At 33.1% G+C, this 16,815-nt stretch overlaps 2 protein-coding genes across 4 annotated transcripts; both read right to left on the reverse strand.

The window, feature by feature from the left end:
* Window positions 1-1,527: 1,527 nt before the first annotated feature.
* LOC148628270 (uncharacterized) lies at window positions 1,528-7,740 on the reverse strand. 2 transcript variants are annotated; one of them, XM_088585326.1, is made up of 5 exons: window positions 6,167-7,740; window positions 4,795-4,926; window positions 3,775-3,951; window positions 2,611-2,793; window positions 1,528-1,842 (listed from the first exon to the last, which is right to left on the reverse strand). In XM_088585326.1, exons 1-5 carry the CDS (start codon window positions 6,255-6,257, stop codon window positions 1,586-1,588), a joined length of 840 nt encoding a protein of 279 aa, XP_088441452.1. In that variant the 5' UTR covers window positions 6,258-7,740; the 3' UTR covers window positions 1,528-1,585. The 2 variants fall into 2 exon arrangements, with proteins under 2 accessions (XP_088441452.1, XP_088441443.1); XM_088585317.1 differs by having other exon boundaries at window positions 5,322-7,740.
* A 138-nt stretch (window positions 7,741-7,878) lies between these two features.
* On the reverse strand, window positions 7,879-16,612 carry LOC148628271 (plasminogen-like). 2 transcript variants are annotated; one of them, XM_088585338.1, is made up of 5 exons: window positions 16,373-16,608; window positions 14,993-15,124; window positions 13,250-13,426; window positions 11,826-12,008; window positions 7,879-8,425 (listed from the first exon to the last, which is right to left on the reverse strand). In XM_088585338.1, the coding sequence occupies exons 1-5, from the start codon at window positions 16,461-16,463 to the stop codon at window positions 8,169-8,171; spliced, it is 840 nt and encodes a 279-aa protein (XP_088441464.1). In that variant the 5' UTR covers window positions 16,464-16,608; the 3' UTR covers window positions 7,879-8,168. The 2 variants fall into 2 exon arrangements, with proteins under 2 accessions (XP_088441464.1, XP_088441472.1); XM_088585346.1 differs by lacking the exon at window positions 14,993-15,124 and having other exon boundaries at window positions 16,373-16,612.
* Window positions 16,613-16,815: the final 203 nt, after the last annotated feature.

The following is a 16,815-nucleotide window of genomic DNA, read 5'->3' on the forward strand; positions in this document are numbered from 1 at the left end:
TAACTCAATTTACCAAAATTTTTGTCCTTTTTCTTTGATTCTGATGATGCAAATATTTAAATTGCACTTTCAAAATTTTGGGATTTATTAAGCCATGTTTTACCCTCTGACTGATTCTTTCATAGGCTGACACTTAATAACTTGGTTTTGAGCATTATTTTTACTTTATATTTTTATCATTTATGTTCCAGATAATGGATGGCACACCATTTTCCCAATTAGGTCATTAATATATTCAATATTAATTATATCCTGAAACATTTGTGACGTCGATATTTTTTGACTGCTTATATAGGGAAAAAGTGTAGGAAAATTTTTCCGCCATTGTTTCAAAGTGCAGGTCAACTAACTAGATGACTAAACAATATCTTAAGACTTCTTTAATTATTGATTCTGGATGTTATGAGGTAAAAGGTAAAGCAATACAATCTCTGCGTTTCATTTCTTTATGTGACACACCTTATACACATTTGCCCGATTCATAGACATAGACGTACTTAAATAGCTTGACATTGCTTGAGTAAGTACATTTGTACATCCCGTGTACTTGTAACAAGATGACTTACATCTGGAATGGTATTAGATCGACAGGTACATCCAGGAGAACATGTTTATAATTCCAATCTGATGAGCAGAATATTATTATACAACTGTTTTCTCTAGCCTTCGCGTGCGGATTACAACAATACAAGTTCCTTGTACATGTAGCTAGTGTACAATGTGTAGCTGCAAACAAACATGGCTGTACTGATTAACTGAGTGAGGCGTGAGGCAGTATTTTTCTGTTTTATTCCATTTATTTTCGACATATCGTACATTTGTACAAGAAACCATTTTAAAGGAAAAAATGAGCATTCGAATAATGAAATTTACAACCATGCCACTTTGTCGGTTGAATATCGACTTTTGTATTGTCAAGTCCCTTTAATGAGGGTCTGAAAGACAAACAATAAATATACTTACAATTTTTTGTGAGTGAAATTCGGACCCACTCAGTCACAAAACTGGCAAATCCTTTATTTTGCGAGTTAATTTGGAAATATTGTTTAAATGAAAATCCGAGTATTCTGCGGAGAATCAATGTTTTTTTTTCTAAATAAAGAAAATAATGCATATGATAAATTAAGCTAAGATTTGAAGAAGTGTTAAGGTTTTTATGCAAACGATTCATAAAATCTTTAAATTTAATAAAAAAAAATCAACCAACCACTTCTCTGGTTTCCTGAAGATATGACAATTATTAATATATGGCAACAACCATCGTGGTATGACAAAAACACCTCTTTTGTCAAAGTACCATCAGTATCTGTATCTGCTATACCATATACTATTGAAACACCACAAAAATACCGTACATGATGTGTAGAATTTTATTATTATCAAAATTAAACTAACGGCCAACAATTTCCGAAAATTATATAAATGATATATATAACTGTAAAAAATGCAGAGAAAAAAGTACATGTAAATCGACAAGAAATGTGGTTTATATGCTAACAGTTTAGGTTACTGTTTCATAAATCTTACATATTTGTAAACGACCGCATATAATTATACTCATGCACATATACATGTATATTTTCATTCAGCATCTTGTCACGTGACAAAATTCCCATCGAACTTTAGGGTCTGTCGTATAACACCATGGGACTTTGCCTACATCACCAGGGTCTCTGCAATAATTATGACGTAGATCATCCAAGTTTTTGGGGATAATCTTCATGTTTCTCTTATGTGGATAGTCCCTATCCCATCTCTGACAACTTCGTCCCGTTACCGTACAGGTAATCTTCCCTTTATAGAGAGCTCCTCCTATCAGTGAGTTGGTGTAGCACTCTTTAGCTATAAAACGTGAATATTTTGTCATTACAGTGATGATAATGTACAATGTAATAAAAGGGTTTCATGAAAATTTCAGATTGAGAATTTCCTCAAAACCTGTTTTTTCCTCAAATCTTCAATTTTAAGTGATCTGATTAGTCGAAATATGTCAGTGAGCTGAGGAAGGATTTCAAGGAAAATCTCATGTCGTCTTTTTTTAAACGGGCACACATCTTGCTAATTTATTTAGGGTAATACAAAAGACGATCAGAGGAAAACATATTTAAACTTGATACATGTATAGTTACATAATACACCAGTCCTCTCTTCCAAGAAACATAGGAAGCCCATTGGTCAGGTATTCTAGGAGGTGTACAATCGAACTGTGCGATAAAGAATGTTTTATAGATCACCCTGTCTCATTTTTCAAGACGATCGAACAGTCGGACAGACAGTATGAGCACTTTAATACCTCCCACAGGAAGATAGTATTGTATATAATTGTCATTTTAGCACCTATGAATTTCTATTCTTTATTAGAATAATATAAAAATCCCTCACAAAAACTGAACCATAAATAGCATACAATAAAGCTGACTTTAAGTCTGAACCTTCACGTTGCCTTGAGTCATTATTTCATACCAGCCCATGATTAAACACTTAATATATCAATTCTATAATAATAAAAATAATAATGATAATAATGAAATTAATAATAATAATAATAATAATAATAATAATAATAATAATAACCAGTTGCAAGACATACTAAATTATGACATTACTTACACGAAAATGAAATATTAAAAGTACCCCAGTTGTTGTTTCCACGGCAAACAGATACTGGACAATGCTCAAAAGTATCGATATCCCTTTTCGCTAGGGCAGTGTATCTAGCAGCTGCTCTCCCGTCTTTCGATTCATATATACATTCTGTTCCTTCAAGTAACTTTGGAGGATTAGTACAACCTCCTAAATAAATAAAAAAAAATATTATTGCGGTGGATTTTATATTCCGCGTTCTTTTTGTCGAACATGATATGCGTTAACTTATTTGATTACCCCCTCCCATGTGACCTAGAAATGTTTGTGCGTTTGTCCTTCCGTTAAACAGATGTGACCCATCTCTTATCAGTTACTCCTTTTACACGACTAAATTAAATTGAATGAAACTTTTACAGAATCTTTACCACATGTTCCAGTTGTGGACTTCGTATTGAGAGTTTGATTCGAATCGATTTTTGGTGTTTCTCATATCAAAACATGGATTTTGTCATTTGTGAATATGGGGGACATGTGGGGCATCTCTTATCCGTTACTCCTCTTACACAACTGAATGGAATTGAATGAAATTTTTACTAAATTTTTATTACATATTCTCATTGTGTACCTTCTATTTTAGATTTAGATCCAAAGTCAACATGAAGGTTTAAAGATGTATGTTATCAAATTGGTGTGAAGGTATCAAGTTAGTAAGCATTACCCACAGTTTTCTAGTTTCATTTTAAACTTGTAGAATAAGTCCAAAACAATGTATGGACCAGCGTCAAGTTAGACATGTTTCAATATAATAATGATTTGAAATATTACATATGATAACTCAATAATTTTAGGTTGTCGATATTCAATCTATATAGAATAAAGGCTAAACTTTCACAGGGAAAACGTACGAAGAACAAATCATACAACTCAAAAGAACTAAATAAATACGTAGAGAAACAAACGGCATAAAGGTATCATATGTTCCCGAATGTGCTGAAAAAACATGTTATTTTTAGTGCTGCTGTGATTATAAGGTCCATAACTTCTGCCGAATGTTCCGTACTTCATTATCAGTAAATCGTCGATGGCCAATTATTTTCCATATAGCTAAAGTGGCAAAGATCTTTCACAGACGCACATGAATCCCAAAACGTCTTTTGGAGACTGTTTAAATATGTGATAAATAAGTACCTTGTGCAGTGCATGTATGATACATTAAAGTATTTTCTGTTATCAAGAGTGATGGCGATGTTGATTCATATCTTGGTGGTGACGATGACTCTTCCGTGGTGACGACTGTAGTCCCGACTTTCGTGGTAATGTTCAGGAAAGTTGAATTACTTGATTGAAAATTTTGAAGTAAATTCGCTGTAATGGTAAATGCATTAATAAGACATATTGTTGATACGCTTTATGATTATGTAAGTGTAATTTATAAAATCGGACAGCAACAATATTACAGTAAAGTACTAGATTCTACGACGATTAAAATAGTAAGTGGATTGTTTATTATAGTGACATGTGTAATTACAACAGATTTGCAATACTATTTATAGTCAAACATTTTACAATCGGTCCAATGACGTTCGTCGTCTATCGCTTAAACATTTTTGAACATCTTCTCTGACACCACTCAGTGGATTATTACCAATCTTGGTCACCAGCATCGTAGGGTAGTTTTGTCTTTAACATTTTGTCGATTATGTAGATGTAACGTAAAACATGAACGCCGTTGCTTTTTTAGACCACTGGGGTCAAGTCACCCATTTCTACATATATCCCTAAAACGATAAGCTATATTGGAAACTTTTATTGCAACTTTCCATCTTCAACTTGAAGATCTCTACCAAAGGTCCGTTGGGTCAAAGTTGTCGGACGACTTAGACTTGTTGCCCTTGAAAGGAGGGCAAAACTTGATGTTTTTAGTTTTTAGCCAATATTTTGATAACAATAATAAACAGAAAAAAACCTTCAATTGATGAATGATCCTTATGATAAGGAATACATGTACAAAAGGCAAATGGATAATGGTGTATATTGTTAGAACATGACAGTAATATTTGTGTATACAAATGTAAGTAGTTTACATATAATCATGGATTCCAAGTATTATTATTTTAAAAATCAATAATTGTCTCCTTTTCAACTTTATACATACCAGGCTTTAATGGCATCGAATACGTAAAAAAACCTTCAAGAATTAGAACTTACAACAGCTGTTTTTGTGATCTCCGCCATAGTTCATGATGAGTAAGATAACAACAAAGACAACTGTTCCCGTACATACCCCGACAAGGTATCCTTTCCAGAACTGGTTTTTGCATTTACCGTTGCATAGTCCACCTAAAGGAAACAGTTATAGTAATTCTTTTTGAAAGTCAATGAATTTAATTATTAATTGGCATCAATAAAATGTATTTGTTTGTGTTTTAATACGCTTATTATTAAGTGTTGAAATGTGTTGGAATCGCGTAAAATTTAAAAATAAATAATGGATCATGCTCAGAAAAAAAACGCATTAGTTTGACAATCATTGTGGGCTGATATTTTATGGTCTATTGAATACCGAGTTCAAAGTAGAAGAAAAGTGAGTTATATCACTTTGACGAAAGAATTACAATGCCTCGAAATACTGACACCTAATACAGAAATGAATGTCATATTTCAAATAACTTTTTGAATAAGAATTCATGGACAAAACTTGCTTTTTTCAACAATGATTCATCCAATGTTCTTACAGAGAATATATTTTGACCACACTTGAATTTTATATGCTGATTTCCTTCGAGGTACGTTGTGGTACTCCAACTTTTCCGGAACGGAGCTACATTTTGATTCGCTGAAATTAATCATTTGTTAGATTTGCAGATGGTACACTTCCGTTGTTAACAACATTTTTTACTTTAAAATTGGGAATGTGTTTCGAAGAACATTTACATTTGGCTATACTCATTTACACACACATCACTGTTTACTTTTGTTGGTACACATGAAAATATATCAATGTAAGTCTCAGTATGTGTCTATCTGGCTAGTGAAATATGGATTAATGGGCGGTGGTGAAACTAGGAGTTTGGGGGTTTGAACACATTTTTTCTTTGTTGATTTTAAAAACAAAAATTGTGCAATTTTTCGAAAAAAGTGTAGTAATCGATAACAGAGGGATGCGTAAAACGGAGAAACTGGATAGAAATAATAACGAAAATAATCAGCATTCGTGTACATATAGTTGTACATTCGTGTACTTGTAGTCGTACACTTTTGTAACATAGATTCTCTTTCTTTTGATTGGTTCAAACTCACCTTCATCATGGGAAAAAACAATAGCTTCTATTCCTGATTAAGGTTATTTCTCCGTCGTCAATGGTCAAATTAAAATTTGAGCATGTTGAAAATCTCGACCGGGAGAAGAAATTTTCCCCATTCTACATTTTCCAAGGTTTCTACAAATTTCTTGCAAAAATGTTATAACCATAAATTACCGTCCGATAGTTAAGAAGTGCAGTTTTTAATCACTAGTTTAAAATGGGAGAAAGTCCTTTCCCCGTACCCTCTCTTTGTAAATAAATTATCATCTACATACCATGTTTAGCTTTGTTCCGCTTGATGTCCTTTTCCCTTACATTACATTTTTTTGACTTGTCGTTGTACATTTGTGTATACTCCATGTTCATATTGGTTTAATGAGCGACTGTTTAACAAATTTTGAGGTTTTATAAAGTAAAAAAATACATGTATCTAAAGGATGAATTGGCGAAATTTTGATAAATGCAAGTAAATGAGATATGTAAAGATGATCTGTTAAAATTATATACATCATTACACCACTTCAATAACAATTATATGGGTGCTTTATTCAAGATATTGTGATGAAAAAGATTAAATTTCATAAAAGAAGATAATTAAGGTTAATTTCATGTCTGTTTATTAGTGTGGGAGAGCTATTTTCAGCAGTTTAAATATGTCAATTGAAGCGATTTTTCGGTTTGGTAGGGGTACATTCTTTATATAATAACTCAATAACCGTAAGTGTTACCGCATCTTTCGTGATACCATTGCATGGAGAGCTGAGAAAATGGGCTATATGATTAATCTATATTTAGTTAATTGCTATGATGACTTAGACGCCCGAGCAAAGGAATCAGAAAAAACCTTGACCTTTTGACCTAGTGGGTTTCAATGATGCATATAGGCTTGTGCTGAAAAAGAATCCGAATTCTTTGGCGACAATTTGATTCGTAAATAGGAGTATAAAGGTACTTGAAAATTGTAAAGACACTGCTGATTGTTGTTGTATGTGGATGCAAGATGGACTCTCCCAGCCCATGGACTATTTGATAGTCGTGCGTTTGCACAGAAATCTATCGAAAAACCTTTTTATATTTTATATATGATTACGGAGTTACGTAAAGGTTGTGCATGACTGTACAGTATCACAATTACTTCTATTTAACATTTTAATAAACCAACTAACACCCAATGAAATCTTTCCGGACAAAGGAAAGCAGATTTCCGGATTTCAGGAGGACATTTTATCTGGAATATGGTATTAGATCGACAGGTATATCCAGGAGGAGTACATGTATATAATTCCAATTTGATCAGCATAATATTATATAACTTCATTCGCTAACCTTCTACACCCTTCGCAGTGCGGATTACAACGATACAAATTCCTTGTACATGTAGCTATTGTACAATGTGTAGCTGCAAACAAACTTGGCTGTGCTGATTAACTGACTGAGGCGTGTGGCAGTATTTTTTTCTGCTTTATTCCATTTATATCCGACATTTGAATAAAAAAACAATTTAAAAAAGAGTAAACATTCGAATAATGAAATTTACAACCATGTCACTTTGTCTGTTGAATATTTGCCTTTGCATTGTCCATTTCCTATAATGACAGTCTAAAAGACAAAGAACAAAAATACTTACAGTTTTTTTTTGTTTGTTTTTTTGGGTTTTTTTGTGTGTGTGAGTGAAATTCGGACCCATTCATTCACAAACCTGGCAAATCCTTTATTTTGCGAGTCAATTTTAAATGTTGTATAAATGTAAGTTCTGAGTATTTGGGAGGGACTCCATTTCTCCATTTCTAAAAGAAGGGAACAATGCATATGATAAATTAAGCTACGATCTGAAAGAGTTTTAAGGTTTCTATGCAAACAATTCATAAAATCTTAAAATCTAATTCAAAATTATGCCACCATTTCTCTGGTTTCCTGTAGAAAACGACGATCATTGATATATGGTGATAACAATAGTGGTATAACAAAAACATCTCTTTTGTCAAAATACCATCAGTATCAATATCTTCTTTAATACATATCATTGAAACACCACAAAAATATCATACATGATATAAAACATATTATTAATATCAAAATTACATTACCGGCCAACAATTACGAAAACATATAATTATACAATAAAAGTAAAAAATACCGAGAAAAAAATACATGTAAGTTGACAAAAAATGTGGTTTATATGCGAAAAATGTTAGGTGTGGTAATATTACTGTTTCATAAATCTTACATGTTTGTAAACGGCCGCATATATACTCATGTGCACATGTATACTTTCGTTCAGCATCTTGTCACGTGACAGAATTCCCATCGAACTTTAGGGTCCGTTGTATAACACCATGGAACTTTGCCTGCATCACCAGGGTCTCTGCAATAATTATGACGTAGATCATCCAAGTTTTTGGGGATAAGCTTCATGTTTCTCTTATGCGGATAGTCCCTATCCCATCTCTGACATCTTCGTCCCGTTACCGTACAGGTAATCTTCCCTTTATACACAGCACCTCCTTTCATTGAGTTGGTGTAGCACTCTCCAGCTATAAAACGTGAATATTATGTCGCCACAGTGATGTTAATGTACAATGTAATATAAGGGTTTCCTAAAAATTTCAAGTTGAGAGTCTCCTCAAAACCTAGTTTTCCCCAAATCTTAAATTTAAAATGATCTGATTGGTCGAAATCTGTCAGTGAGCTGAGATTTCAAGGAAAATCTTTTTTTTAGCTTTGTTTAACCGGGCACATTAGTGCTCAGGCTAAGGATTTTTTTAAACTTTAATGGGCCTAGAGGGTATACGACTGTATCATATGTCAATGGAAAGATAAATCAATGTAGCTTTTGAATATCAATATTTTAACTGAAAAGTGGTAGAGTTTTCTGCTATTTTACATTAATTAGAGGAGGGGTCAAAGATCAATTGACCCCAATACACTTCGATAAGTGATATCGTTCATTGTAGGTAACGGAATACAAGTAACATGTAAAGATCATATGTATAGAATTTCTAAGATGTGAAAAGGAAGATTTCCGTCAAAAGTTGACTATTTAATAACAGAACAAAACTGCTCCTAAAATTTGTTCCATTTTAGTGCATTTTCAATGATTAAGAGATGATAAGACACCGTAGAATATTACAATGTTTATCTAAATATTTTGCTTTACTGAATAACAAATAAAATAAACACAACGTACTCAATTCGATCTGCAACATTTGCTTTGCAAAGTGAGTTTGAAGTAGCAAATTTTCACATATTTAAACTAATAATTGTACTAAAATTGTATAGCACGGAATCGTTTCCGGACAATTTGTCTAGTTTCCAGACTGTTTTGTGAACAGACACACATGTAAAGTAGTGAGTCTACTTTACGTTTTGGTGAAAAGACTTATGGTTTTGAGATTTATTTTTGTACATACAAAAATCATACATGTTTTTTTACAGTTGTCTTTATATGATTGGACTTCAAATAAAGTCTTAAAGATTTAACCTTGTATCAGGGATTATCAAACAAAAAATGCGACTTGGGGGGTTTATGATAAGGCTGGATTTCGTAATAAAGTTGACAATACATAAACTGTAAACTTTTAACTTCGCAGTGGGGCATGTGCAAACATGTACATATATGTTACGACAATATTTACGTCTTATGGTGCTTGACTGTGCGCCAGACTGATGCTTGTAATGCAATATCCACACTGTATAAAGGAGGGTGCCAGCCGGAGTTCCTCAGAAAAGGGTGTGTGTTTGTACTAGGATATTATTAACAATTTTTTTGTCAATTTTACAAATGAAAATGACAAATTTTCCAATAAAAAGGGGATGCCAATCCCATGCACCCCGTCTGGGTCTGCCGCTGCTCTGAACGGATTATACTGAACGAGTTGACAAAAAGAAACCAGATTCATTTGTAAAAATTCTAACGCAAAAAGAAGAAAGAAGCTCAGACGTAATAAAATCTTCTAAGATTTTTTTACCTCTCAAAAAGACACAAGTTTTATTAGCTGTATGAATAGGACACAATGGTAACATAGTTGTTATAGAATATTAGTTCAAAGGAAATATTTGTCCAGGCCAGGAGCGGATCAAGAATATTAAAAAAATGAGAGGGGAGCTCTGATCAAGACGTTTAAAAACAAGGGAAACAATCTATCGCTTGTATATTTACTGTCTATTAGTTGTTCTAAACTTCCCTTTTTGCGACGTAAACTTACATGTACAGAGCAGTTGTAGTAAGTGATTTGTGCATTGAATTGTGCGTTACTTCTATTATCATATTTTGACAAAGTAGATAAGCTGTTTTGAACAATTACAATGCTATAGTTTTAATTGTCGGGCATAGAATGAATAAGTGAGCCACTTTATGGTTCACTCTGACTGATTTGTTATAATCTAAATACCAATAAGAATGAAACTGAATATGGGAGGACAACTGTAAAAGCATCGTTGCTACCCTAGGGTGACGGTCTTGTCCCCTTCCCTTCACACAATGGAAGGGCAGGACGGTAACCCATGTCTAACGAAGAACGTAACGTAACGTAAAATCTAGGAATCGTAAATAAGCAACTCATAACTTGGGAACTTTTCATCGGTCTATATGATAGTAAAAGCCGATTTCATTTGAATTAATCCATTTACAAAAAATCTTTGTAACGTTCTCTTTTTCATCGTCACATACTACATGTAGATGACTTTTAAGCAATGCCAGAGTTTCCCTCCTTTGTTTAAACCGGATTCACACCAATTATATAAGACCAGTTCGACAGGCGCTTAATGAAAAACAGAAAAAAAGGCGTTAAAATATTAATATCCTGCCATTGAACCTGGTCCAAACCACCTTTTTTATCAAGCCTGGCTTGCTAGTTGATTCTTTAAATTTGTATATGTTATTCTTATGAGATTTTTTGTATTAGTGGTGATTTGTCTTGACTATGGATATCCTGTTCTTCCTTCCAATTTTCTCAAAACGAACATTGTTGAGCACTCGATTACTGAATAACAGAAAAGAAATATGTCAATATTTTATTTATCTGCTTAAAAATAATGATCATTTCAAAAAATAAGTCACTTTTGATAATATTCACGCTTTTTTGTTGTACCAACAGTTCGGAAACAGAACAGGATGTCCGGAAAATGATTTGTATTTTACAATTTTAGTATGATTAGTACTTAAAATATGCGACAATTTGCACCTTTAACATATTTTGTAAAGCTCATGTCGCAAATCGAATCGAGAAAGTTGTGCTTATTTTATTTGTTACTCAGTAAAGAATATTTAGATATACATTATAATATTCTACGGTATCTTTTATATCTTAATCTTTGAAAATGCACTAAAATGCAACCATGTTTAGGGGCAATTTTGTTCTGTGATTAAATAGTCAACGTTCAACAGAAAGAGTCCCTTTTTACATTTTTGAAATTCTATACATGTTACCTTTACATGTTACTTGTTTCCTAATACCTACAATAAATTATTTCAGTTAAATTACTTATCAAAGAGTATTTAGGTCGATTGATCTTTGACCCCACCTCTAATTAATGCAAAATAACAGAAAACTCTTAGACTACCACTTTTCAGTTTAAAAAGAAGGATATTCAAAAACTGCATTGATTTATCTTTCCATTGACATATAACATAGCCGTATACCCTCTAGGCCCATTAAACTCGAAAACTAAAGCACTTTTTGAGACTTGTCCGCAGCACTACATATCTTGTTAATTACTTTAGGGTAAATCAAAACACGGTCAGAGGAAAACATATTTCTACTTGAAGTTGACTTTAAGTCTGAAACTCCTCGTTGCCTTGGGTCATTAGTTCATATTGGCCCATGATAACACACATTTATCAATTCTATAATTATAATAATGATAATAATAATAATAATGATAAAAATAATAACCATTTGGAAGACATACTAATCAAATTATGACATTACTTACACGAAAATGAAATATTAAAAGTACCCCAGTTGTTGTTTCCACGGCAAACAGATACTGGACAATGCTCAAAAGTATCGATATCCCTTTTCGCCAGGGCTGTGTATCTAGCAGCTGCTCTCCCGTCTTTCGATTCATATATACATTCTGTTCCTTCGTGTAACTTTGGAGGATTAGTACAACCTCCTAAATAGATAAAAAAAGAAACAGCACAGCTTCAACAATAACGCCAAATTAAGACAAAAAGAGAGACAGAGTATATAACTTACATGTACATATATTTTCCTCCTAAAATTAATACTCCGGATATATTACATATAGTGCGTATTTTGTCTAACATGATTTTGCGTTATTTAGTTATACCCCACTTGCAAACTTGCAGTATACGGTGTTGGGGGTGAAACTTTACCACATGTTCCAATTGTGCACCTCCTATTTTAGAGTTTGATCCGAATCATTTAAGGTGTTCCTCGTATCAAAACATGGACTTCGTCATTTATGAATATGGGGACATGTGGGGCATTACTTATCCGTTACTCCTTTTACACAACTGAATGGAACTAAATGGAACTTTCATTAAATCTGTATTGCATATTCCCATTGTGCACTTAGATTTAGATTCAGATCCAAATCAATATGGATGTTTAAAGATATATGTTATCAAATGGGGGTGGGGGTGGGGGGGTGGGAGTATCAAGTTATTAAGCATTACCCACAGTTTTCTAGTTTCATTTTAAACTTGTAGAATAAGTCCAAAACAGTGTATGGACCAGCGTTAAGTTAGCAATGTTTCAATATAATAATGATTTGAAATATTACATGTGATAACTCAATGATTTTAGGTTGTCGATATTCAATCTATATAGAATAAAGGCTAAACTTTCACAGGGAAAACTTACGAAGAACAAATCATACAACTCAAAAGAACTAAATAAATACGTAGAGAATCAAACGGCATAAAAGTATCATATGTTCCCGAATGTGCTGAAAAAAAGCATCATTATATACAGCCACACACAGTTTCAGACACTTGGGAGCAAAGATGTCCGAGTTTCTGAATCGATCCACAGAATAGATTTTTTTTACGATTCCAGGCAACACGGAGAAATGCGCGGTAATCCTCTCTCATGACTACATGTAACCGATTGGACCCAGGTCTCTTATCGTGCTGATGTTTTTTTTCTTTTCTTTTTTTTTCTTTTTTGTTTTGCTAGGAAATCATATTTTTGGTTCACATTTTACATATCATGTTAGTGCTGCTGTGATTATAAGGTCCATAACTTCTGTCAAATGTTCCGAACTTCATTATCAGTTGATCGTCGCTGACCAATTATTTTCAATACAGCTGATATGGCAAAGACCTTTGATAAATGCACATGAATCCGAATCTTTTTAGGGGACTGTTTACATATATAATAAATAAGTACCTTGTGCACTGCATGTATGCAACATAAAAGGCTTTTCAGTTGTCAGGTATGATGGCGATGTTGATGCATATCGTGGTGGTGCCGATGACTCTTCCGTGGTGACGAATGTGGTCTCGACTTTCGTGGTAATGTTCATGAAACTTGAATTTTTTGATTGAAAATTTTGAAGTAAATTCACTGTAATGGTAAATGCACTAATTAGACATATTGTTAATACACATTATAATTGTTTAAGTGTAATTTTGTAAAATCGGACATCAACGATATTACAGAAATGCAATATATTTTACGACGAATAAGATATATAACGTCAGGGAAAAGAGTAAGTCTTCTCTTGATTGAATGACCATCTGTATTAAATTTTGCCTAATGTGCTGCTCTACAATATTGTTTGATAGAAAGGTAAAATGTAACTTCTCCTTCTGGATTGTCCAGTTACAAATGTATAATATAAAACAGCTCTTATTAATAAGGTTATGGAAATTGAATTAAGGGAAAACCTCTTTCCTGAAGATAACCTCTTTACTTACTATAAGACGAAATGGATTTGCAAGTTCAATTTGGTGAAGAAGCCAAATATTTTACATGTAGCAATAATTATTAACAGTGTTTTGATCATTTGTAATGACTGAGATGTTAAATTTGTACACACTTTATCACAATGTACATGTAAAATAAAGATAAATGAGGCATTCATTAAATCTATATCCTAAGATTACTAAATCATTCTTATTTTCTGAAAGATGCTAAATTTACTAAATTGTTCTTCTTTTCTGAAAGATGAAAATCTATTTTTAATACTTTGTTAAAGAAACGTTTCACAGTGGGGAATTTTAGAGAAATCGATTAGGTATTCGTTCATGTATGACCATGTAGAATCCAGGATTTTTTTGCTGTCTTTATTGGAATGTGAGGGTTGTAACAGTTACATTTTAGCTCACCTGTCCATAAACCATGTGAGCTATTGCCATCACCTGGCGTTCGTCGCATGTCGTCGTTTGACGTCGAAAACTTTTTTTAATATTCTACTCTGAAACCACTCAGTGGATTATTATCAAACTTTGTAACCAGCATCCTTAGGGTACTATGTTCTTTTAAGATTGTGTCAACTATATAGATAAAGCGTAAAACATGACCGTCGTTGCTTTTTCAGACCACATGGGTCAAGTCACCTATTTCTACATATATCTCAAAAACCCATAAGCGATATCGGAAACTTTTATTGCAGCTTTCCATCTTGAACCTGAAGAACTCTACAAAGGTCAAGTTGTCGGATGACTCCTTATTAGAGTTATTGTCCATGAAAGGCGAAACATGTCGAGTGTGTTTGCAGTTTTAGCCAATATCTTGATGACTATACACATATAAACAGAAACAAAACCTTCAATTATTGATGAATGATCCTTATGAGGCCTATATGTACAAAAGGCTTCATGGATCAAAGATGTCAGACGACTCTTTGTTAGAGTCAATGCCCTTTAAATGCAAAACAAAAAACAAAAAAAGAACCAGGTGAGCAATCCAGGTTCCTTTTTTTTCTCTTACAATAGCAAATGCTTAATTCATTGTAACATCAAATGGATGATGGTGTATATTGTAAAGAACGTTTACACAAATTATAGATGCCAATTAAGTAAACTTAAATGCATTATTTCAAAAATCAATAATAATTGTCCCCTTTTTAACCTTACATGTATATATGGTGTCGAATTCGAAAAACAAACTTCAAGAATAAGAACTTACAACAGCTGTTTTTGTGATCTCCGCCATTGTTCATGATGAGTAAGATAACAACAAAGACAGCTGTTCCTGTACATAACCCGACAAGGTATCCTTTCCAGAACTGGTTTTTGCATTTACTATTGCATAGTCCACCTAAAGAAAACAGTTATAGAAATTCATCGTGGAAATGAATTTAATTATTAATTGACGTCAATAAAATGTATGTGTTTGTGTTTTAATAGGCGTACTATTAAGTGTTAGAATCTCGTAAAAATTAAAAAAAAAACAATGGATCATGCTCAGAAAAAAGACAATTATTTGACGAAAAAACTGTCAATTCGTCTTCAAAAGACCATAAACTATGAGCCCATAATGGCAGAAAATGCTGAAAATCGAGGTCAAAGTAGTAGAAAGGTGAGTAATCTCCCATTGATGAAGAAATTGCAATGCCTCGAAATACTGACACCTAATATAGAAAAAAATGCCATATTTAAGATAACGTTTTAAATAAGAATTCGTGGAAAGTCTTGCTTGATTCATTCAATGCCTGATTCTTACAGAGAATAGGAGATACATGAATCGATTTTCCGTCGAATGTATTTTTGGCCATGCTTGAATTTTCTATACTGATTTCGTTCGAGTTACGCTGTGGTACTCCAACTTTTCCGGAACGAAGCTACATTTTGATTCGTTGAAATTAATCATTTGTTAGATTTGCAGATGTTACAAATTCATTGTTAGCAACATTTCTTACATTAGAATTGGGAATATGTTTCGAAGAACATTTACATTTGGCTACACACCGCAGTTTAGTTGTGATGGTACACATGAAAATACATCAATGTAAGTCTCAGTATGTGTCTGTCTGGCTAGTGAAATGTGGAACAATATGCTGTGGAGGATCTATGGTGGTTTGCGGGTTTCAACCCCCTTTTTGTTGATTTTTTGAATTTCGTGCAATTTTTTGAAACAAGTCTAGTAATCGATAAAAAAGGAGTACGTTAAACGGAGAAATTGTATAACGAAAATAATCAGTATTCGTGTACTTGTATTGGTGCATCCGCATACTTGTAGTTGTACACTTTTGAAACATAGATTCTCTTTCTGTAATGAGTGGTTCAAACTCACCTTCATCATGGGAAAAAACCAATTGCTTCTCCTCCTGATTATTTTTTCTTCTCAGTCCTCAATTATAAAATTAAGATTTGAGCATGTTGAAAATCTCGACCGGGGAAAGAAATTTTCCCCATTCTACATTTTCCAAGGTTTCTACAAATTTTTCGCAGAAATGTTATTACTACCCGATGGTTACTAAGTGCATTTTTTTATTCACCAGCTGAAAATAGGGGGAAATCCTTTCCCCGTACCCTCCCTTTGTAAATAAAAAAATCATCTACATACCATGTTTAGCTTTGCTCCGCTTGGTGTCCTTTTCCCTCACATTACATTTTGCTGGCCAATCATTTTGCATCTTTGTATACTCCACGTTCATATTGGTTTAATGAGCTACTGTTTTACATAATTTGTGGTTTAATAAATGCAAGTAAAGAATACATGAACCTAAAAATGAACTGGTGAAATTTTAAGAAATGCAAGTAAATGAGATATGTAAAGATCTTTTGAAATTATAAACATCATTACACTACTTCAATGACTATAAGATGAGTGCTTTACTTAAGATGTTATGATGAAAAGGATTAAATTTCATAAAAGATAATTGGGGTTAAATTCATGTCTGTTTATTAATTTGAGAAAGCCATTTTTAGCAGTATAAATATGTCAATTGAAGCGATTTTTCGGTTGGGTAGGGGTACATATTTTTCATCTAATAACTCAGTAACCGT

This window comes from Perna viridis, chromosome 1 (genome assembly GCF_037379345.1).
Source record: "Perna viridis isolate PV_CMFRI_1.1 ecotype Kerala chromosome 1, ASM3737934v1, whole genome shotgun sequence".
Classification (NCBI taxonomy): domain Eukaryota; kingdom Metazoa; phylum Mollusca; class Bivalvia; order Mytilida; family Mytilidae; genus Perna; species Perna viridis.